The following is a 24,014-nucleotide window of genomic DNA, read 5'->3' on the forward strand; positions in this document are numbered from 1 at the left end:
ACTATATTAAAATATTGTTTTTGAAATTTAAATAATTACCCTACATCATATATATTTATTATTTATTCATTCACCATTCCTTTTTTTTTAAAGATTTATTTTTTTATTCGAGAGGTGGTTCACTGCCCAAATGGCTGCAACGGCTGGAGCCGAGCTGATCCAAAGCCAGGAGCCTCTTCCAGGGCTCCCACGTGGGTGCAGGGGCCCAAGCACTTAGGACATCGTCCACTGCTTTTCCAGACCACAGCAGGGAGCTGGATCGGAAGTGGAGCAGCCAGATCTTATACCGGCACCTATATGGGATACCAGCACTGCAGGCGGTGGCTTTACCCACTATGCCACAGTGCCAGCCCCTCCGTTCTTTTTAATTGAAGCTTGTATAAATTGGTGAGCATGAGGTGGCTCATTAACTTGAAAACTTTTAAGGACAAACCCAGTAACAAGGAGTCAATGGAAAGAAAAGGAGAGAATTAGCTTGTAATGAACAGCAGTGTCCTATGAACCGTGCTAAGCAGTGCGCTTGCTGTTTCAGTAAAGCATGTCAGGAGTGCGTCTTACCTGGCTTGGAATGTAACTCAGTAGACACTTGCTAAAGGCCAACAGGAAGCATTTAACCAGATACTTTTTTTTTTTTTTTTGGTCTTTTTAAGTTACGTTAAATAGAAAAACCAAGAAGTTTGTGGGAAAAAAAAAAAGACATTCACTTGAAAGCTATCCTGTGCCATATTCATGGCCCAGATTCTCTCCACTGTGGAGCCACACTCGGGTTCTGCCTTCACAGTGGAAACAAGTCTTCGTCAGAAGCTGTGAAAACCCAAACCGTTAGGTTGCTGTGCTTCCTTCCAGAAAACACACACAATTTAAAACGTTAATACCTATTTTCACATCATCCTTGAAATTGAAAAGCTACTCTGAAAACACAAATAATTTCCTTTTATTAAACAAATGCATAGCCCATTATTTAAGGATCTATTCGTTATTCACCTGTCTGGTATTACCGATCTTTGCTCCAGAAAACAAAAGAGCAACACAGGACCCTTGCGCTAGAAACATACACAGATAGTTTCACATCACTGTCAAGCAATGAAGCTTAACCCTGGATCCCAGTGTAAAGATGCTAGGCTATATTTGGATTTTAAGAAACTGTATTCATCAGTGTTTCACTGCTACAGTGAGATACCTGAGGCAGGCTACATTTTAAAGAAACGTTGATGTTGATTCCTGGTTCTGGGGGTGCAATGTCTGGGAACCTCATCTAGTGATGCCGTTCTTGTTTGCAGAATCTTAAGGCAGCATACAACAGCACACGGCAGGAGACTGAGGCTGTGTGTCTGTGTGGTCTCTTCTTATAATACCAGGATTCAGACGTGAGGACTCCACCCTAATGACCTCATCTAATGCCAACACTTCCCAAAGCCCCACCCTCTCAGGAACTCACAAAGGATAGTAAATTTCAATCTCAGAAGCCTTGCTGGATGCTCAAGCTATACCTAAGCTACAACAGAAGTGTTACCTTGAGATTCCCTATATAAATTTTTTTAAACTTTTATTTAATGAATATAAATTTCCAATGTACAGCTTATGGATTACAATGGCTCCCCCCCCCCCCATAACTTCCCTCCCACCCGCAACCCTCCCCTCTCCCACTCCCTCTCCCCTTCCATTTGCATCAAGATTCATTTTCAATTCTCTTTATATACAGAAGATCAATTTAGTATATATTAAGTAAAGATTTCAACAGTTTGCACCCACATAGAAACACAAAGTGAAACATACTGTTTGAGTACTAGTTATAGCATTAAATCAAAATGTACAGCACATTAAGGACAGAGATCCCACATGAGGAGCAAGTGCACAGTGGCTCCTGTTGTTGACCCAACAAATTGACACTCTAGTTTATGGCGCCAGTAACCACCCTAGGTTGTCGTCATGAGTTGCCAAGGCTATGGAAGCCTTCCAAGTTTGCCTACTCTGATCATATTTAGACAAGGTCATAAAAGACAGAGTGAGGATAGTAACCAATGATCCTAAGAGTGGCATTAACCAGGTCTGAACAATTATACAGCATTAAGTGGGGAAGAGGACCATCAGTACACACAGGTTGGGAGTAGAGCCATTGGAGGTAGAGTAGAGGTTATGATTACAAAGGAATGACAGGGTCTAGAACAAAGGACAGAGTCATTAGTAGAGGAGCTAAGAAAGGTGCTGTCTAAGCTACAATTAAGTTTTCTGATTGAGAGGCAAATAGAACCTGAAAGAAGGAGCTTGATAATAATCTGTTGGGCTTTAGGCCATGTAAGTTAAGAGGCCCAGACCTATCTATCTCTTCACATAGGGTATATCCTAAGGGAGGTGTGAACCTGGTAGGGGAAGGCACTCTGTTGACTTTCATTACTTGGCTGGCCTGGGAGGAGAGCTGGCCAGGTAAAGGCAGGTGGCATCTCTAACAAGAAATTTACAGATTCCCTATATAAATTTTTTAATAAAAAAAAATACCATGGAATTTCTAATAGCTCAAAACACTATTTAAGTATAGGAGTAGGCGATGGTGAAATTAAACGAAATATACATGTGCTTATCCTTAAAAATCTTAACTAGTTAGAGAATGTATGAATAGAGAATATTGAAGTCCAATTATAAATAAAGAAAATTCAGGCAGATTGCTGTAAATCTCTTAAAAAGTCAGTAATCTGTAGCACTTGGCATTTGATGATGAGACCGTTGGAGAATCTTTCCAAGGGTCCGTTACTTTAAAAACATCTTCTGTTTATGATCTCTTCTGCAACTGTGTGGGCCTTGCCTTCTGGGTTGCATTAATAATCCTGCTTATGTTTAAGAGCTTCGATGTGTTTCCCTGCTTGGCTAAGCAAGACTTGAAGGCGTACAAATCCAACTAATCTCTTTCTGAAAGGACAAATCACGGGGTTGAGTCAGGTAATAAATTTCAGTTCTTTGTGCTGTCCTTACTAATTCATAGCTGTGGTTTGTATAACCAGTATAAGTCATTCCTGAAAACGAGCAAAATATTCTGGAGGGAAAATATGAAGTTTTCCAGATTTGAGAAAAGATCGTTACCTTGTGAGAGATAGTATTAAAATCCTTGCCTAAGGCCGGCGCTGCGGCTCACTTGGTTAATCCTCCACCTGCGGCGCCGGCATCCCACATGGGCGCCGAGTTCTAGTCCCGGTTGCTCCTCTTCCAGTCCAGCTCTCTGCTGTGTGGCCCGGGAGGGCAGTGGAGGGTGACCCAAGTGCTTGGGCCGCAAGGGAGACCAGGAAGAAGCACCTGGCTCCTGACTTCAGATCGGCACAGCGCTGGCCATGGCAGCCATTTGGGGGGTGAACCAACAGAAGGAAGACCTTTCTCTCTGTCTCTCTCTCTCACTGTCTAACTCTATCTGTCAAAAAAAAAAAAAAAAAAAAAAACTTGCCTATGTTCTACCTTTTATATTATTATGAACACTCTCCTCACCTTCCATGCCACCTATAAAATTTGTGACTAGAAGAGAGTGACTTCCTAAAGGGATCCCTCCTACTGCATCTGCAAATTAGGGTAAAATTTTCTGCTCTGTTTGCAATTAACATTGTTCCAGCTTTAGCTAGCGTAGTTGGAAAAACACAAGATTTAATTGCGGGGTGAGACAAGATTATGAAGTAGGAAGATTGTTAGTGTATGGAGGCTTTGGTACAGGGTTCCTCTGAGGAAGCATTCCTCTGCCGTGGGAAGACAGGAGCAGATGGGAGATGACTTTATATTCGCTTGGATGCTGCTGTGTTCTCTCAGAGTGCAAAGTCGGAACCACAGCGGTGTCTAGATATGCTGGGGAGGAGGCGCAGTAACTCCTTAGCCATGGGCAGAAGCTTTGCTCTGGCAAAGTGAATTAAGTGCATTAATCTCTTCTAACATGTAACAAAATTTGAAAAACACTGAATGGCGGAGGGCTCGAGAATCTGCCATCACTTCTAATGTTTCTTTCTCCATCAAGGCGTATATTCATTTTAGCATATTATTGTCATTTGTCCTCACTCATTTTAACTTAATAAAATTCATTTACATACTTTCTGAAGGAAAGAAAGTAGATAGATTTTGCAATGAACTTTAAAAATTGAGCTCAAGCCCTAGCTTTTAAAGGGAAGAGAGTTTGTGATCCACAGGTTCCCATAGAAGCCTCACCGATTGTGGGATTCTTTTTCACATTTTTCATGCAATCGTGACGGTGTCTTTGAAATTTTAAGTGCCAAAGTACCAAAGCACACTCATCTGTGACCATCTCACACAGAGATTTAGCTGTTTTCAGTGTGTATTTAAGTCTGCACATAGAAATGTTGTATTTTATATGCTCAGTATTTCTTGAAAGCTAAGATGTAGAACTGTGAAAATAATAGCTGTGAACCTATTTATAAAAGCAGAATTGCTTTTTTTCTTGGTAGGTGATTAACTTCCTCAGACACAGTGTTGGAAGCCATTAGAGTACAATTTAATGCTCCAGGAGAGGGTTTTCTGAGTCCGTCCCCTGCTGACCTGGAAAGATTCAGGTGCTCCCTCCAAAGTGAGTGATTTACTTCCTTCATGGCAGGATTATGTCCAAACTCTTGACACTTCATTCCCTCCCATCAGGAAGTGGTTTAAGGCCCAAGTCGCTATTATAATAAGCTGCCAGTTTTCTAGATCAGGCAGAGAGCTACAGAGTGGGAAAGAGGGTTGGATAGTCATGCTTTCATGTGCTGCCCTGTGAACTGTTGAATAAGAAGCTACGTAGTCGGTCATGACCGACGTTGAGTCATCTGCTCTGTCATCAGTTTGTCAAATGGATCTGATTCATCCCACGTGCCAGGGACACCAAATTACAAAATTTGAAAAACTCCATAAAAGAACCAAATGGAAAAGTCAATACATCTGAGAAGCAAGAAAATTAATAAAAGCATATTACCTTTTATAGGAAAAGGCCATGACAATTCCATCAAAATTACTTATATCAACCTCAATCATTAGCATAGGTAGGGGAGTATATATCTATTGGAATTACTGAAATGAATATTCATTGGAGACTTGTTTGTATGTATGCAGTCCATGAAATATTTTCTGAGGCCAAGCAGCTGGTAAAGCAGTAAGACAGTGCTTGAAACACCTGCATCTCATACCAGTGCTTGGGTTCAACAGCAGACTCTGGCTCATAACTTCAGCTTCCTGTTAATGCACACCATGGGAGGCAGCAGGTAAAGGCTCATGTCGCTGGATCCCTGCTACCCCTGTAGGATACCCACATGATTCCAAGCCCCTGTCTTTGGCCTGGCCTCTCCCCAACTGTTGCAGACATTTGGGGAAGTGAACCAGCGGGTAGGAGATTCCTATCTGTCTGTCTTTCTGCTGTCTATCTTCCTACCTACCTGTCTGTCTCTCTCTCTCTCTCTCTCTCTCTCTCTATATATATATATATATATATATATATTTAAAATGGCAGCTAGATGATAGGTTTGTAGGTAAGTACATAGGTACTTGAAGATAAAAATTTGAATATTTTGGGGGAGAATTCCCAGTTAAAACAACTTCCTAAAGGATTCCACTATACTGTATATAGTATTTATCTATAGATAGATCAGATGGATTTATGATAATTGGTATATTCTATGAAAATTGGGAATGCCAGTCTTCTCAGGGTAGAGAGGAATATTTTCCATTCAGATAATATGAAGGATATTCTAAACTATTGGAACTACTTTTGATGTTTTATTTAGCTGTAGATTATTCATTAATTTTATGGACAAACATTTATTAGCAACCAGGTTGTGCCAGGAGGTAGAAGTATGTTATAAGCTTGTTCTCAGAGAGGAAAATGGTTAATGTTCCAAAATGTAAATCTGCTCTTTTCAGTAAATTCTTCTCCTCTTTGCTCTCACTGTAGGTGATGTGTAATCCATTTTAGTTTCCTGTTTTTAATCCTTTATGAATTTTCTTTCTGCATGATTTTTTAAAATGCACTATGATGGTAAGGTCAATTTACTGCAAACTGAGAAGTGCCACCTCTGTAATTGTGAACACAATAGGTAGCTGTGTAATTATGAGTGAAGCACGCTTTCAGAAACAATGGTGACAACAAGACACTGGATATGACGAGTCCCACTGGGACAGATTTTTCCCTTCTGTTTTCTCTAATCTTCAATGGAGGTTTTAATAAGATGAGCTGAGAATGTCAACATAATCAGATTGAAGTAGTAATAAATAGAATAGCCTAACTGTGAAATAATGGGAATTTGCCAGAAAAAAAAAATGTATTGCCGATTACAGAATATTTCAGGGCAATTGAAATTATATACATATTGGTTTTCAAGAAGTATCTTAAAGTCTCTGTATTATCAATATACTTATCATGAGCCACTGAATTCTTCCCCTTCCAGTCATATGAATAATCTTGTTTTAAATATGAGTATTCTGACAATATTAACATTTAATAGCAATTACTTTTAGATAATTCATTTCTGTATTCTACAGAGCTAACCCAGTGTTTCTGTAGAGATACCAGGTGCTTTTCTCCTACTCATCCTATATGAATGTTTCTTTGTTTTTCATTAAAATTTTAAGAAATCGTTGTCCTAACACAATAAAATCAACCTTTCTAGACAATCAGGAGTCCCTGCCATTCTGAAAGCTGTGACCTGTAGCTCTAGAAATAAATAGTTTTAAGCTTCGGGGAATTCTATATTCTGGCTAAAAGTTGTGAGGACAGTTATTTATTTATTTATTTGAATGAAATATGCATGGATCATACACCAAAAGCAGAACTCTGGTTTTTTTTTAAATATTTTTATTTTTTTTTTTAAAGAGAGGGAGAAAGAGAGAAAGAGGGAGGTCCTCCATCCACTGGTTCGCTCCCCAAATGACCACAGTGGCCAGAGCTGGCCCAATCCAAAGCGGAAGTTTCTCCCGGGTCTCCCATGTTGGGGCAGGGACCCAAGGACTGTGCTGCTTTCCCAGGCACATCAGCTGGGAGCTGGTTTGGAAGTGAAGCAGCAGGATTCCCAACAGGCGCCCATATGGAATGCTAGTGCTGCAGGCCTAGGCTGTAACCCCACTGCACCACAGCACCGGCCTCTCTGGTTTGTTTGTTTGTTTGTTTTTTGTTTTTAACATTAAGTAAATAAAAATACAGAAGTACAGGGAAGTGTTGCCTATTTTTCTTGATAACTAAAAAAAAAAAAAAAGAAAAGCATTCATTTCTGAGCTGTAGACACAACCACCATTTTATGTGGTTTGATTCATCTCCCTACTTTCAGGCATAGGAGCTAATCTGATTTAAAAAAAAAAACAATTCCTAGAAATGTGTCTGGATGCTGAAATCAACCAGACAGAACCTTGGAATTCATTTGTTGAGGGATATCCTAAAGTATTCCTGGATGATCCAGTTTCCCCGGGCTTTGCTTATCAATTAGGCATTAGGGGGCAAAAAGCTTATATTTATGTAGATGCACACAGAATGTGTATCTGATCTCACATGAACAATGATGAGGTCAGACCTTATTATGAGCTTCAAGAGCTCATTATCCCAGCAGGAGCTGAAGCCTGGGCATTCCTCAGAGCCTGGCGTGTTACTGTTTCATTATCCAGCCCCTGGGACTGTTTGAGGGAGGCTAGGAATCTGTTTCTGAATATATTTCTGAAGCGTATATGGAAATGCTGTATTAAATGATAAGCCATTGAAATCATGTGGCCATGGCATTAGCATGCCCCCAGAATATTAACACCAGTACCCTCATCCCTCAGTTCTATTCTCTATAGAGTCAGTTACCCACACTCAACCGTGGTCTCACAGCATTAAGAGGAAAGTTCCAGAAATGAACAATTCTTGTTTTTGATAACTATTACAGAATCATTATATGTTGGTCTCTTACTGTGACTGGTTTATAAATTAAACTTCATCATGGGTGTATATGGATAGGGAAAAATGTGTATGTACAAGAGGTCTTCAAAAAACTCATGGGAAACGCCCGTCTTTCAATTTCACTTTTCCATAAGCTTTTTGAAGTACCCTGTCAGGTTTGGTTCCATTTGTGGTTTCCGACTCTCACTGGAGGTCTTGGATAATTGGGAGGCAACTATACCTGAGTTTCTAGGAGCTAGAAATTGAGGTAGAGAACATAGTGTCTTTTGTAACCATTCAGTCATTTATCTGTGTCAACTCTCTTTGTAATTTGTAAGACTGTCTTTGGCTTGATTACATTCTTGGATCACCTAGTGATTAGAAGGGGCTCTGGAGCCAGACAGCAGAGCCAATCTGGTCTTGCTGTGACAGTGACAAGCTGTGACACCCTGCTGTGTCTGTACTGCCTCTGGGCCTCCTACGTCATCTTGGTGCACAGAACAGCTGTCCCTCTGTCAGGGGGCTGAGAACAAGAAAGGATGAGTTACCATGCATGAAGCACTTGAAATACCATCTCCTTCATATAAGCAGGGGACAAAATGCAGAACTGTTATTGCTGAGAGGAAAGAAAGGGGTGGGGGAGTTGGAGGCGAGACCTGACTTGAAGAAATAAGTGTTTGTTGAGTACCTGCATTGGCTAAGTATTATTTACTCTCACTGAAGAACATTGCTATCTGAATTGCACACATGCAAAATTGAGGCTTTTATGCTTATTTTGAAATGGATGTTAATGTTAATAATTGGCAAGTAGGAATATATGCTGTTTGTGGTAACAGTGGAAGTAGTCAGTGAACAGAGCTAATTCACTCCCCATTCTATAAATTACAAGTTATCTTAATGCAGTAATGCAGATGCCAGTCTAGAGCCTCAGAATCCTGGTATAGTCTTTTGTTGGTGACAAAAGTGCCTTACAGAAACACAGGTCACTAGCTGGAAAAAGAAAAAAAAAAAGTTATGCTGAAAAACAATCATTCCATTTTTAACTGAAGTGCTTTTTTTCTTATTTGAACCTCTCAAAGAAAAAAAAAATTCCATTTTCACCAAAACAATAAATCCTTTTCAAGAGAGGAAAATGAAATAAGCAGCTATGGAAACACATTAAAATGCTGGTCAGCTGCATCAGTGATGGGCAGGCGGGACCATCATGGACAAATGTAATTAGTTGCAACCCTTTCTGTCGCCAACCTTGGAAGTATAGTGATAATAAAGCTGGAGGGAATTTTTAGGCCTTGCTGCTTAATAACAAGCAAACGTCAAGGTTAGGTAAGACCCACAGCACACAATCCCGCATATAAAATGTCCCTGACAGTCAACTCTATTTAGCCCTTAATTTCTGACATTAGAATTTTTAATTAGTGTATGTAAACTCAAATCTTGTGAATTTCCAACTCTTTTACTACTTTTCTTCTTTTGAGATATAAAAGGCCATTCTCTGATTTGTAGATTCAGCCACTCACTGTACAAATCAGAGTTGTAATCAAATGTTGCTAGAAGCTGTTTTTAAAGCTTTGACGTCTGCCTTTCTTGGCATTATGGGGAAACATACCTCTTGGAAGAAATCAGTAAGTATGGCAGATGAGCGTAGGTTTATGTCATTTTACTTGTGTATACTGACTTTCTCACGTGGAGGAACATGGTCTCTGTTGCAGGCATGCGACAAGCAAGTTCTGAGTACCCCTGAGTCAGGCACCAGGTGATGGGGGTTCCCAGTAGAGACAAGGAGTAGCCCACATCTGGCCTAGTGTATCTCACAGTGAAGAGGGGGCTCAGAAATATAAATAATTTAATAGAATGTGTTAGGTGCAGCAGTGAGAGTTTGTGCAGCAGTTCATGGTGTCACAGAGAAGGACCACCAGATTCCACCTGGGATGATGGCACACAGATGGGCTCCAAGTTAACTGAACAAAGGAGAGGGTGAGGCACATCCAATAGAATACAGGCCACTGAGCTAGGCCTTGTAACCTCCCCTCCCCAGTTTCTCTCTCTCTTCCCTCTCCCTCTCCCCCTACCCCTCCCCCCTAACACACAATCTCTGGAAATAAATTCCATGCCTTCCAGCTGATTTTCAATGTACCCATGACATGTCAATTCCTAATGGTAAAATTTGTTCAAAGGGCCAGAGTTTTCTTTTCCCGCCATGAATTCTCATCATTTTTTGTCTTAATGAAGAAGAAATCTATCTTTGGAAATCAATTGTTTTACAAAATCATGTAGTAGAAAGCATATAGCAGTGGAATCACCAAAGACAAAGGAGGCTTGGCCCTTTTTTTTTGTAATTAGGGTGAATATTTTCATGTAAAACTGGAATAAGATTGAAATGGAGCCAATTGGAGAAAAATAGAAGCACTTAAGAAGAAACTTAATTGTTGCTGAAAGAATTAGAATCTGATGGTTTAAAATGGACTTAATTAAATTTCAAATTAGAATAACTACAGTTTAGCAGTGGCCTTTCTCCTACACATAAGTAATTTCTCTTATATCTTATCAGTTATTCCTTCATCTCAAAATGAATAACAATTAAATGATCTCTTTTCTCATTTTGGTTATTATACTGTTACATAGAGAGTCTTCAAAATGTTTATGGAAAATGTGTATTATCTCTCAATTTCATTTTCCAACACTATTTTGAAGTCCCCACCTGTGTTACTGTAGATGGGATTAATTGTTTGATATCACTTCTGGGCTCAAGACCATGCGTGTACAAATGTTGTCCCCTACATGCCCTGTCTGTTTGCGTGGGAGAAGAGAAGGACTTGACTGAAACAGAGCAGATCCAAAAACCTGTTTTTTCTTCAGTAGCTGAATGCTCCACTTAAAAAAAAACAAAATATTAGCTAAAGAGGACAGTTATCATAGGAATATGTGTTGAAAACTCTAACTGTTCTTTTTAGAATGAAAGGTAACTCAGAAAAATCAGTGAGACATTGCAAAAATCAAGACTTCACAGCACATTCCCATCACGGGAGATAGGAGTGCTACCTCGGATACAAAGCCAATGGAAGAAGCAAGGCCTGGCACAAACTTGAAAAAAATGTCTTGTTCTTTTCCTCCAGCCGCGTCATGTGTTCAATATGCTGAAGAGGTATGTCCGTGCTGAGCAGAAAGACAGGCAGCACACCCTCAAACACTTTGAACATGTGCGCATGGTGGATCCCAAGAAGGCTGCCCAGATCCGGTCCCAGGTAAGCCCTGAGTGTAGGAATCACCTGTAGCTTTGAGCAGCCCGTGTTCTGTCTCCTTTGGTGGGGATGGGATCTTCGGGTATTCCTAGAGTACCAGCGAGAGCTCTTTAATACCTGGAAAATGCAAAAGGCTTGTCTTATGGCAATATGTGTTTTGGCATTTTGTGAGTTATGACAGTATTAGGGAATATATCTCACTTAGCTATTGCTATTTTATTATTTATCTATTTGAGACAGAGAATTCCCATCACTCGCTGTTTCCCTATGGAAATGTCCACAATGCTGGGTGCTGGACCAGGCAAAAGCTACTCGAGCTTTCAACTCTGCTTCCCAAGGGTGCACATTAGCATGAAGCTGGGATCAGGAGCAGAACTAGGACTTGGACTCAGGCATTCCGTTATGGGATGTGATCATCTGAAGAGGAGCCTTACCCACTAGGCTAAACGCCTGTTCCTGCAACTGATACTTAAGAAACCATTTAAAACCTGAAAATGCAAGTTCTATGAACTGAAACCTCCAAAAATGTCTTATTGGTGTCAGGCAATCAAACTCCATAGCCACTGCAGAGTTTAGATTTGAGTCTAAATGAAGCCCTGTAATAACATGTTTTGTGCTTTTCCATTAAAAGTAAATTATTTAATATGAACTATCCTGTCAAATTTAAGTATGTTCTTACCTATTGGAAAATTTACAGATTCAGGGATGATTTTAGAAGCCTCAGTGTAAGGAGTTAGATTTGGTAGAGGTGCTGTTTTTAACTGGCTTTTTTACAACCCTATAATATAATCATAAGTTTAAAGATAAGTTTTATTGGCTAGGCATTTGCCACAGTAGTGAAGACACTGCCTGGGGTGCCTGCATCCCATATCAGAGTGGCTGAGACCAAGTCCTGACTCCGCTCCCAGTTGGAGCTTCCTGCTAATGTGCGCCCTGAGAGGTAGCAGGTGGTAACTCAAATACTTCAGTCCATGCCACCCACATGAGAGACCCAGACTGAGTTCCCAGGTCCTAGCTTTGGCCTGGCCCAGCCCCAGCTACGATAGACATTTGGGGAGTAAAACAGCCTATAGGGGACTCTCTGTCTCTTCCTCCCTCCCCAACCCACCCTCTCTCTCTGCCTTTCAAATAAATAAAGATGAGTTTAAAACCAAGCTTAAAAGAGAACAAAAATGGGAGACAAAAATAAGGATTCCCTTGCAGTCAACATTATAACAATGTTTGTCAGTTTTATTTTGGAAGTTTGTATCTGCTTGCAGTGCTAGGTAAGGAAGAGGACTGTTTCGGTCCCGAGGTTGCTTACCTGGAGCTGTCACCCTCTACTGCAGGTTATGACCCACCTCCGTGTGATTTACGAGCGCATGAACCAGTCTCTCTCCCTGCTCTACAATGTCCCTGCAGTGGCTGATGAAATTCAAGATGAAGTTGGTAAGTGAGCTGTTCCTTTGGTGCTGTGCGTTTAAATAAATACTCCCCACCCAAGGAGGAGAAACACAGGGTAGAGAATTCTTCTGCATCAAGAATCATCAGTGTTCATATATATGGCCGTTAGAAGAGCTGATTGCTTTTCCCAATGATGTGGAGGGTGGAATAGCTCTCACCTTAGCGTTTGCATTGGTTCTTGACTCTCCATACTTACAGTACAACAGCAGTGCCTCGTGACCTGTGGTGTCTTTGTGTAATAAGGTGCTGCTTGTTATTCAGTTCTCGTCATTGGCAAAGTTTTTCTAATTTGTTCAGTCTCATGGGTATCAACTTATAATGCTTTGGTACTTTGTGGTTAATGCGGGGAGGGGGGGTGTTATTTACCATAACTTGATGAGTGAGTGGCATGATCAACCCAGCTGACAAATGAAGAAACTCAAACAGATTTAGGATAACTTACTTATGTCACACACATCCAGGTAGCACAGCCAAGACATGTAACTGTGGCTTCTGACTTTGAGGTTACTGTTACATTCCTCACAATTCTGTTTGATGGAGAAAAATGCCATGGTTCTCCAAAGGTTGTGGGTTGTTAAACTTTATTTTGAAATGATCATACTCACACAAGATGTGGGAAATATAATACAGGAAGCTCTCATGCATCCCTCACCCAGTTGTCCCAATGGTAACACCTTCCATAAATGCAGTGTTTTATTAAAACCAGGAAACAGACATTGCATGCACATTGTGTTTTTTCCCCCAGAAACCTTTTATTTAAGGTATACAGGCTTCATGTGTTTCATAAATACAACTTTAGGAACATAGTGAATCTTCCCACCATACCCGCCCTCCCACCCCTCTTCCTCCTCCCTCTGCTATTCCCATTCTTATTTTTTCTTTTTTATAAAACCTAGTTCCAATTAACTTTATACTCAGAAGGTTAACTCTATATTAAGTAAAAAGTTCAACAAGTAGTATGAAAATAAACTGTTCTCAACAGTTTTTTGATTTCTCTTTTGATTTCTTCTGTGACCCACTGTTCACTCAGGAGCGTGCTGCTCAGCCTCCATGTGTTTGCATCTGTTCCTGAGATTCTTGAGTTGTTGATTTCCAGCTCCATCCCCTTGTGGTCAGAGAAGATGGATGCTATGACTTCGCCACATTGTGTTTTATGTGCCTAGTTTTTCTACTAGCGTATTTAATATGAATAAGTTCTCCCATTTTTGTTTTCCTTGGGGAAGAAGCAAAGTGTCTGTTAACTTGATTCTTCATAAGGTTCCAAATGGTCATGTCTGTTTAATTTCACCAAGGTACACAGATGGCACTTACGGTAGTACTTTCAGCATAAAGCAAATGTGTGTACACCACAGATTTTGCGCCATCTATCAGCAAATAAGCATCCATAACTAGCATGTTCACAATAGCGAATGTTACCGATTGTTAATGGAGTTGGAAATAAACACAAGTTATCTTTTGAAATTAGAACACCCAGGATGTTATCCAGGAATATACCCATTACAGTCATTCCTACTTTAATGTGCCTTAAACTCTGCTCAAGAGAGCAAATGGCTTGTGTTTTGCATTTCCTGCCAGTACTATTCTGCTCTCTCCTTTCTGACTTAATCCTTCCATGCAAATGTTTGTATTACTATCAGGTAGCTGGTATGTGTCAGGTGATGATCCTTTCTGTTCAGTACTGTGTATTAATTGGTGGAATCAAGCATACTTAAGAAGTGGAAACTCCATGTTAAGATCTTTTGAGGAATCCTTTGAGTTTTTAGTCTACATAATGGGTTAGGAATACAGATTGCTATTAACTTTTCATTCTACTGAGTTTCTTGAAAATACTCTTTTTAGATGTACTTGAAGGACAGAAATTAGTAATGAGTTATTTTTTAATTATTTACTTATTTATTTATTTAAAAGCCAGAGAGACAGACAGAATTCCCATCTACTGGTTCACTCTACAAAGGCCAGCAATGGCTGTGGCTGAGCCAAGCCGAACCTGGGATGTGGGAACTCAAGCTGAGTCTCCCACACAGGTGGCAGGGACTCAATCACTTAAGCCATCACTTGCTGCCTTCTGGAGTGCACATTAGCAGTAAGTTGGAATCAGGAGTAGAGCCAGGGCTCAAGCCCAGGCATTCTGATATGGCACTGCAGTGTTCCAATCAGTGTTCAAACCCCTACACCAAATGCCCACCCTGGTAAGGAACCTTTACAATGTGTGCCTTCAATAAGCCATTATAAAGGGCTAGAAAGGTGATAGCCAGTATTCCAGTCTCACCCAGTAATTATGGTTGACTCTTCCTCATTAAATTATTAGAACTTATTATTCAGCAATACACTGATGAAAACATTAACCACTAATGAGTCACACTTCCACAGAACAGATGGTTACTCAGATATCTTAATGTTGCAGAATGCCCAAGGATAGGCATTTCACAGGAAACTTGAAATCTTAGTGACAGGGAGACTAGTTAGAACATTAGAATCATGAAAATTTTTCCTTTATAAAGGGAAAAATACAAGGTCACATTATCATTAGATTGGATTAAGAGCTTACTATTTAATATAGATATGTTAAATATACTAGACACCAAATCCTAAAAGATGGTCTTTTTTTTTTTTAAATAGCTATTTTATTTATTTGAAAGGCAGATTTAGAGAGAGAGATCTTTCACTCACTGACTCACTCCCCAAATGGCCACAACAACTGGAGCTAGGCCAGACCAAAGCCAGGAGCTTTATCCACATCTTCCACAAGGGTGAAAGACCCCAAGAACCTGAGCCATCCTTCCTTGACTTCCCATTACACTAATAGGGAGCTGGATCAAAAGTGGAGCAGTCGGGACTCAAACCAGTGCCCATATGGGATGCCGGCATGTCAGGTCTTGGCTTAACCTGTTACACCACAACACCAGACCCAAAGGTGATCTTAAAGATCTATTATTTAGGGGTCAGTGCTGTGGCATAGCAGGTTAAAGCCCTGGCCTGAAGCGCTGGCATCCCATATGGGTACTGGTTCTAGTCCTGGCTGCTCCTCTTCTGATCCAGCTCTCTGCTATATAGCCTGGGATAGCAGTGGAGGATGGCCCAAGTCCTGGTGCCCCTGCACCCGCGTGGGAGATCCGAAAGAAGCTCCTGGTTCCTGGCTTCAGACTGGCGCAGCTCTGGCCATTGTGGCCATCTGGGGAGTGAACCAGTGATGGGAAGACCTCTCTCTCTCTCTATCTCTACCTCTCTCTGTAACTCTGTCTTTCAACTAAATAAAGTAAACCTTAAAAAAAAAATCTATTATTTATAACCCTTGCTGCTTCCATTTCTAAATGACTGCTTCCTAGAGAAAGAGACATTTTGAGTAATGAACTTCCATTAGGTGAAACTGTGTATCATGAGTGCTCCTTATACTGAAGTTAAAGATATATGCATGCTGGGAAGAATGGCTTTCCTGGGTTAAGCTTAGTTGTCCTTCTTCATTTGAAGGAATATTGAAAAAGAACTCCCTTTCAAGTAGGAATATAGATTAAACAAACTTGTGAGTGCTGATCGTTTAAGCTGAACAGTACCATTGAGGTTCCTTATATGAAGTTACTTCAAAAAGTTAATACAAAATGGCTGTTATAAAAAATGCATGGATTTCAAGAATTTTTGCAGAAAATAAACATCTTTTCATTCCATTTTCCCACAGATTCTTGTATTATTCTCAAATTTTGTTACATTTGAAATTTTCCACAAATTGTTTGTTAACTTCCTTTCTAAGTAGGATCTTAGCTTTTTCCAGTTTGTGTTTTGTACTCTAATAGTTTCTGATTAAACAGCTTATCATTAGTCTGATTTGCATTTATCTGCCATTTCATATCGGCCATAATCAAGCTTTAGATTTGGAGTCAATTCAATACAAATAGATAGGTAGGGCACTAAAATTCAGAGCCACTGGTAAAAGGGCAAAATATAAAATTACCTTCAGATGCATGCCTTTTGCGTGAAAGTTTGTGCTTGTTAATTTGGGCATTAGGGTTTGTTTAATGCAATCAGCCATCCGAGTTTGATTAGGTAATGGTGACAGGTGCTTTCTGGATGAAGGCTCTTCACTAGTCTGAGGGAAATGCCAGTATCTCCAGTGACCAGAGCTCATCACTTTGGAAGATTATGCTCCCGTTAGAATTCTCAGTTATAGGGGAAGATGAGGAAGAAAGGAACCAGACAAGAAAGGAGAGCTGTGTGACTTGGAATCAAATGTGTAAGAACAGTGAATTGTGAGAACAGTGTGGGATTTATCATGCAGCTGATTTCCAGCCAAGGCCCCCGTGTCTCCCTGAGTCATCCCATCAATTTATGCTACTTCCGTACTAATGTCGGTAATTCCCAAATCTTTAGGACTCACAGCAATCTGTCTGCTGAGTCCTGGTGCCATATTCCAAACTACTAGCATGTCCCACACACCTCTGAAACTGATCAGTGTGTGTCCTGGAATTTTATTCACTTTTCACTCAGTGTTGTGGGTTCTCCCAGTTGGGCTAATTTATCCAGCATGCCTTCCTCGCCTCACCCATTTCTCACAATCACAAGTCCTGCTGAGTTCGTGTGGAATCCATTCTCTGCACATCCACAACCTTGGCTCTGTCCCCTCTTAGAACTGTCCCCTCCAATCATTCTCACTGGCCTCTCAGCTGGTCACCCAAATTCTCACACTGTATCATAGTGGCTGCTGCCACCACCAAATTCTTCCTCTTTGAGGGTGCCCAAGCTGCCTACTAAAACAAAAATGATGTGCACTTCATTCTTCCTTGCATGAAACATCCTTCTAGATTCAACGGAAACTCCCATGCTTCTGCACGCCCTTGCTGATTTACATAAGGAATGAGCAGGAAGAGCTGGCTTTTGAGCAGCCATGTGGTCAATGAATGCCATGATACCATCAATGACCCAGGTTCTTTAAGAAAGTTCCCTCTGCAGGTACAGGACTGCCATGTATCCATGTAGCAGGTGGTGTAGAAAGAATAGGTCTAACATTCATTCTACATCCCACACACAGAGATAAGCCCTCTGGCATTGGACTGTCCACTCGAAGCCATAGTATTGTCCAAAACTAAATTGATCATGCTGACAAAATGGATGTGGCTGGCAATAGTATCAAAATGAAGAATAAAGCAGAGTTCTGAGGAATATTATTAATAATACTGTTCAACATGGGCTGACATTGTACCATAATGCTCTGCTATTTGGTTATCTGCCCCATTTACCAGCTTTGACGTTTGATTGATTAATTATCATGACCAATTTGACTATCAGCCACAGTCCAGGGCTCTTCACTGATAAGTATAAAGTTGCAAAACTGTCCTGTTTGATAAAAGGCTTACCTTTTAGTGTTTTACAAGATGTTGTTGTTGTTGTTCAGTTTGAATTATCTGCAAGTTCCTAGGCACAATAATTTGTTGCTTAATGTTGTCCTTTAAAAATGAATTATTTGCATCCAAGTCATTAAGCTATCTTCAAAGAAAACCTCAAGACATTGTTTACAGAGTGGATATCCCTTAATCTATTTTAAATAGTTGCTTAGGACTTTTTGGGGTCAGGGTCGGATGGGGAGGCAGAGACACGCACAGAGTACAGAAATTCCATATACTAGTTTACTCCCTAAATGCCCACAATACCAAGGGCTGGGCCTGGCCAAAACCAAGAACTAGGGATTCAATTCATGTCTCCCACATGGGTACCGGGAATCCAACTTGAATCATCAGTTGCTGTCTCCCAGGGAGCACCTTGGCAGGAAACTGGAATCAGGAGTGGACTTGAACCCAGGCAGTCGGGCTGTGGCATGTTAACCAACGCACCAAATGCCCACCTCTGTTTAGGACATTTTTCAGTCAGCAAATAATGAAATCATGATTTTAATGAAAATTGGGATCCTCTTCAATACCCACATTCTGATTCAATCAGATATTATCCTTTAAAAAGACAGGATTCTGGCATTCCTACTACTGTCGCACTCAACCTTTGCATTGAGTTGCATTGGCAAATAGTTATTTCCGAAGTGATTTTCTTTTTTGCCCTTATGTGATCTTCCTCAAATCTATGCTAAAAGGGTTCCATTCCACTCTCCCTGTTGGCACTGAGGTTATTTATCAAAGTGCCTCATTTTGCAGTCACCTCAAGGCTAAAACCATTGTAGCTCTCAAATCAGAGATGGCTGTTTTACAGAATGCTGTAATTACCAATTTACAAGGGAAATGGTCAGAGAAAGGGGGATGGGGAAGATAATTGTTTCAGAGGCTGTTTCTTTAGCATTCAAAATTGGTTTTAAAAAAAAAAAAAAAACAGTTGCAAGAAGGCTCCCTAGCTGAACAAATGCGTAGTTAATGAGGTCAGTATTGAAAGATATGGGAAAGGATTAAGAAACTCACACTAATGAAAGAAGACTTACGTCTTAAGGCAGTTTTATTTTTTATTACAGTTTTATGTGGCCTCTTTATACTCTTTGGGAAAAATGCAGCATGCTTATTTCAAAGACAGTGTCTCTATTATCTGTCCCTAATAAACCTATTGATTTTGGAGTTAAATTAGTGGAAAGTAGACTGGATTTAAAGTAGAATATTTATGGTATTTTCCAGTCCAACAAAACAGAACATTTACTGTTATGGATGTTTAATATCCTTGTATTCACTTCTTACTCAAGGAAGAACATCAAGGAGAAAAAGTAAATATAGTGCAAGAGCTGTCAGCTAATTTTGTTCTTATTCCTTGTTTTTTTATTAAGAAATTACTTTAAATAAAACTATTTATTTATTTGAAAGAGTTACACAGAGAGAGGAGAGGCAGAGAGAGAGAGAGAGAGGTCTTCCAATGGTTCACTCCCCTATTGGCCACAATGGCCGGAGCAATGCTGTTCCGAAGCCTGGAGCCTCTTGTGGGTCTCCCACGCAGGTGCAGGGGCCCAAGGACTTGCGCCATCTTCTGCTGCTTTCCCAGACCATAGCAGAGAACTGGATCAGAAGTGTAGCAGCCGGGTCTCGAACCGGTGCCCATATGGGATGCCAGCACTTCAGGCCAGGACGTTAACCCACTGCGCCACAGCACTTCCACATAAGAAATTACTTTTAAATTAATGTAGATTTTGTGTTTTATAGATGGCTTGAGTACTTAGAAATAAAATCCTTTGTTCCTATCATAAAAAACTACAGATATATTTATGTAGTTCTATCACAATTATCTTGTAGCCACTTGTTCATATTTTTGTTCATATTTTTCAGTATTGTTCACTGAATAAGACTACCTGCATGTCAAGATATATCTTTGACATGCTCTGATCAATATAATTACTCTTCCAAAATGGAGGCATTCATTTTAAAATTGAAAAAATGAAAATTATTGTCAAGCAAATGAAGCATTTTAATTTTTTAGAATGGGAGAATATGGCATCCAGTTTTCCAACAGTTATCGGCTGAAATGCCTCTCAACAGTAAGATTCAGATGTGTGGCTGTCAGGGGGTTCATACTACATATCCCTGTCTGCAGACTGTCTAAGTGTTGAACTCACCTTTGTGTATCCTTTTAGCTCTCGATAGCTTTTTTGGGTGTGATATTATGTAAACACTTTTTCTTGCTTAGGAATTTAATTGTGTAATCCATAATTGTAGTCAAGTAAAGACATGTCATCCAGATGATCTGTGTAAGTCACTACTCCAGACCTTGAAAGGTGGACACGCAGTACAGCACCAGTTTTTCTGAATAAGTCTTACAGTTTTTCCTTCTGATAAGCAGATATTTTCTTTTATCTGTTTCTTATTCATAATTTTATTTTTTATTTATTTTAATTTTTTAAAAGATTTATTTATTTTATTTGAAAGTCAGAGTTACACAGAGAGAGGAGACGCAAAGAGATGGAAAGAGGTCTTCCATCCGCTGGTTCACTCCCCAGATGGCCGCAACTGCCAGAGCTGCGCCAATCTGAAGCCAGGAGCCAGGAGCTTTTTCCTGGTCTCCCACATGGGTGCAGGGGCCCAAGGACTTGGACCATCTTCTACTGCTTTCCCAGGCCATAGCAGGGAGTTGGATTGGAAGTGGAGCAGCCAGGACTTGAACCAGCGCCCATATGGGATGCTGGTGCTGCAGGCCAGGGCCTTAACCCAGTGCACCACAGCGCCGGCCCCCATCTTATTCATAATTTTAAAGGAAAATCAGTCCTTAGCAATACACTTCCTAGAAAGAAGGAATGTCAAAAAGATTTTCGGTTTTATTTAAAAAAAAAACAGCACTGTACTCCTCTTGTAGACAAACTATTGGCATGTGTAATGCAGTACAGTATACTGATCTTGTTTATTATGTTCCAGATGGATGCTGGCAGTTATTAGATGGATTAAACACCAACCGTACTCTTCTCTTCATGCCATTGCAGTATCTCACTGTGGATTGTGTGTTCAGGCCAAATAAATATATAAAGTCTGTTCAGATTATCTGCACATAGCTTTGATCAGGTTGTTTGCCTAAAGTTGATCTGTTAAAGATTGCTTTATATATTCTGGATACTATACTCTATTGAATATGTGATTTGCAAATATTTTGCACATTCTGTCAGTTGCCTTCACTTTTATTTTTTTATGGTTCTTTGTTATGCTATTCTTTTTTTACTTTTATTTAATGAATATAAATTTCCAAAATACAGCATATGGATAACAAAGGCTTTTTCCCCCCTATAACTTTCCTCCCACCCACAACCCTCCCCTCTCTCGCTCCCTTTCCCCTTTCATTCACATCAAGATTCATTTTCAATTATTTTTATATACAGAAGAGCAATTTAGTATATATTAAGTAAAGATTTCAACATTTTGCACCCACACAGAAACACAAAGTGAAACATACTGTTTGAGTACTAGTTATACCATTAAATCACAATGTACAGCACATTAAGGACAGAGATCCTACATGAGGAGTAAGTGCACAGTGACTCCTGTTGTTGATTTAACAAATTGACACTCTTGTTTATGGCGTCAGTAATCACCCTAGGCTCTTGTCATGAGTTGTCAAGGCTATGGAAGCCTTTTGAGTTCGCCAACTCTGATCATATTTAGACAAGGTCATAGTCAAAGTGGAAGTTCTCTCCTCCCTTCAGAGAGACCTGTTCTTTCCACTGGGATCTCACAGAGATCTTTCATTTAAGTCACTTTTTTTTTTCCAGAGTGTCTTGGCTTTCCATGCCTAAAATACTCTCAATTGCTTTCCAGCCAGATCCGAATCCCTAAGGGCTGATTCTGAGGGCAGAGTGCTATTTAGGACATCTGCCATTCTATGAGTCTGCTGTGTCTCCCACTTCCCATATTGGATCGATCTCTCCCTTTTTGATTCTATCAGTTAGTATTAGCAGACACTAGTCTTGTTTGTGTGATCCCTTGACTCTTAGACCTATCAGTGTGATCAACTCTGAACTGAAATTGATCACTTGGACTAGTGAGATGGCATTGGTACATGCCACCTTGATGGAATTGTACTGGAATGCCCTGGCACATTTCTAACTCTACTGTTTGGGGCAAGTCAGCTTGAGCATGTCCCAAATTGTACATCTCTTCCCTCTCTTATTCCCACTCTTATATTTAACAGGGATCACTTTTCAGTTAAGTTTCAACACTTAAGAAAAATTGTGTATTAATTACAGAGTTCAACCAATAGTATTAAGTAGAACAAACAAACAAAAATGCTAAAAGGGATAAAGTATTAAGTTGTTCATCAGCAGTCAGGGCAAGGGCTGATCAAGTCACCGTTTCTCATAGTGTCCATTTCACTTCAACAGGTTTCCTTTTTGTTGCTTGGTTAGTTGTCACCGTTCAGGGAGAACATACGATATTTGTCCCTTTGGGACTGGCTTATTTCACTCAGCATGATGTTTGCCAGATTCCTCCATTTTGTTGCAAATGACTGGATTTCATTGTTTTTGACTGCTGTATAGTATTCTATATAGTACATATCCCATAATTTCTTTATCCAGTCTACTGTTGATGGGCATTTAGGTTGATTCCAGGTCTTAGCTATTGCGAATTGAGCTGCAATAAACATTAAGGTGCAGACTGCTTTTTTGTTTGCCAATATAATTTCCTTTGGGATAATTCCAAGGAGTAGGATGGCTGGGTTGTATGGTAGGGTTATATTCAGGTTTCTGAGGAATCTCCAGACTGACTTCCATAGTGGCTTTACCAGTTTGCATTCCCACCAACAGTGGGTTAGGCCTTCACTTTTATTGATAGTATCCTTGTGACATACAAATTTTTAAAATTTTAATGAAGTCAAATTTATCAATTTTTTTTGTTACTGTTGCTTTGGGATTAGATCAGAAAAACCATTGCCCAATCCAAGATCACAAAGAATTACACCTATGTTTTCTTCTCACAGTTGTATAGTTTTAGCTCTTACAGTTAGATCATTGATTCACTTTGAGTTGATTTTTATTTATGGTATGGGGGAGGAGTACAACTCCATTCCTTTGAATGTGAATATCCTATGCTCTGGAACCAAAATCAGTTGCCCATGGATATTTGAGTTTATTTCTCCACTTCCAATTCTATTCCTTTAAGCTATGTGTGTTCTTTTTGCAGTGCTACACTGTTTTGATTACTGTAGCTTTGTAGTAGGTTTTGAAATCAGCATGTGTGGGTCTTCTACTTCTGTTCCTCCTTTTCAAGATTGCTTTGACTATTCAGGGACTCTTGCATTTCCATATAAACTCTAAGGGTTTTTTTGGTCCCTATTAATTCTAACCACTCCCCACCCCGAAAAGTAGGGATTGCACTTCTTCTGTAGATCAATTTGGAATCTAATGTTAATATAATTTTAATGAAGTTTAAGCAACACTGTAGCTACTAGAACAGATATCCACTATGAGATGAGGCAACTGTGATACCAGTTCATGAAGTTTAATATTCAAAAGTAAAAGAATTGATTTGGCACACTGTCATCTTTTAGTCCAAGTTCAGATGAGGTTCTAGAGAATTTCTGTGCAAACTTCCTTGAACATGATGACCATGACACATTACTAGTTTTTGGGCTTTTGTTCTAAGCTCTTAATTTGTGTTTGTGTGTGGGCATCTTGACCAAATGGATGAAGCCTGGGGCAGGACCTTCCACGCCGAGCTCTGCTGATTCCTGTAATGACCCAGTGTGGCTGTGACATTTTCTTAATTCATCAGCTCTTATGTATGACCCTGTGATTTGAAATAAAACTGAAAAGGGAATTGTAGCTAAAATGATTGGGGAGTGAAATCAGACCCTAGTGGTGGCTGGAGGATGACTTCCTGGCATGGAACACTGAACAGATGTGTCCTGATTTTTTGTAGAATCTTGGGAACAACCAATGATTTTAGACTAGAACAAGGGCTGGTTATTCTGCCTTTCATAAGCAGCTGCTTTCAAGGTTCATTTTTTTCAAAAAGAGGGAAAAAAATCAGTCATGTTTGCCACCCTGAATATGAAAATGAATCTAAATTGAGATTAATTTTAAAATATGC

The 24,014-nt window shown here is 39.9% G+C and overlaps 1 protein-coding gene across 6 annotated transcripts in view; it reads left to right on the plus strand.

Moving 5' to 3' along the window:
- The window catches only part of APP (amyloid beta precursor protein), a 274,727-nt gene that overhangs the window by 200,252 nt on the left and 50,461 nt on the right, over positions 1-24,014 (plus strand). For all 6 annotated transcript variants that reach the window (XM_062206419.1, XM_062206429.1, XM_062206439.1 and 3 more), the window contains 2 exons: positions 10,969-11,097; positions 12,423-12,522. In XM_062206419.1, the coding sequence (XP_062062403.1) occupies positions 10,969-11,097; positions 12,423-12,522 (229 nt within the window). The remainder of the gene's footprint in view (positions 1-10,968; positions 11,098-12,422; positions 12,523-24,014) is intronic.

The sequence above is a fragment of the Lepus europaeus genome, chromosome 2 (assembly GCF_033115175.1).
Source record: "Lepus europaeus isolate LE1 chromosome 2, mLepTim1.pri, whole genome shotgun sequence".
In the NCBI taxonomy this organism is placed as follows: domain Eukaryota; kingdom Metazoa; phylum Chordata; class Mammalia; order Lagomorpha; family Leporidae; genus Lepus; species Lepus europaeus.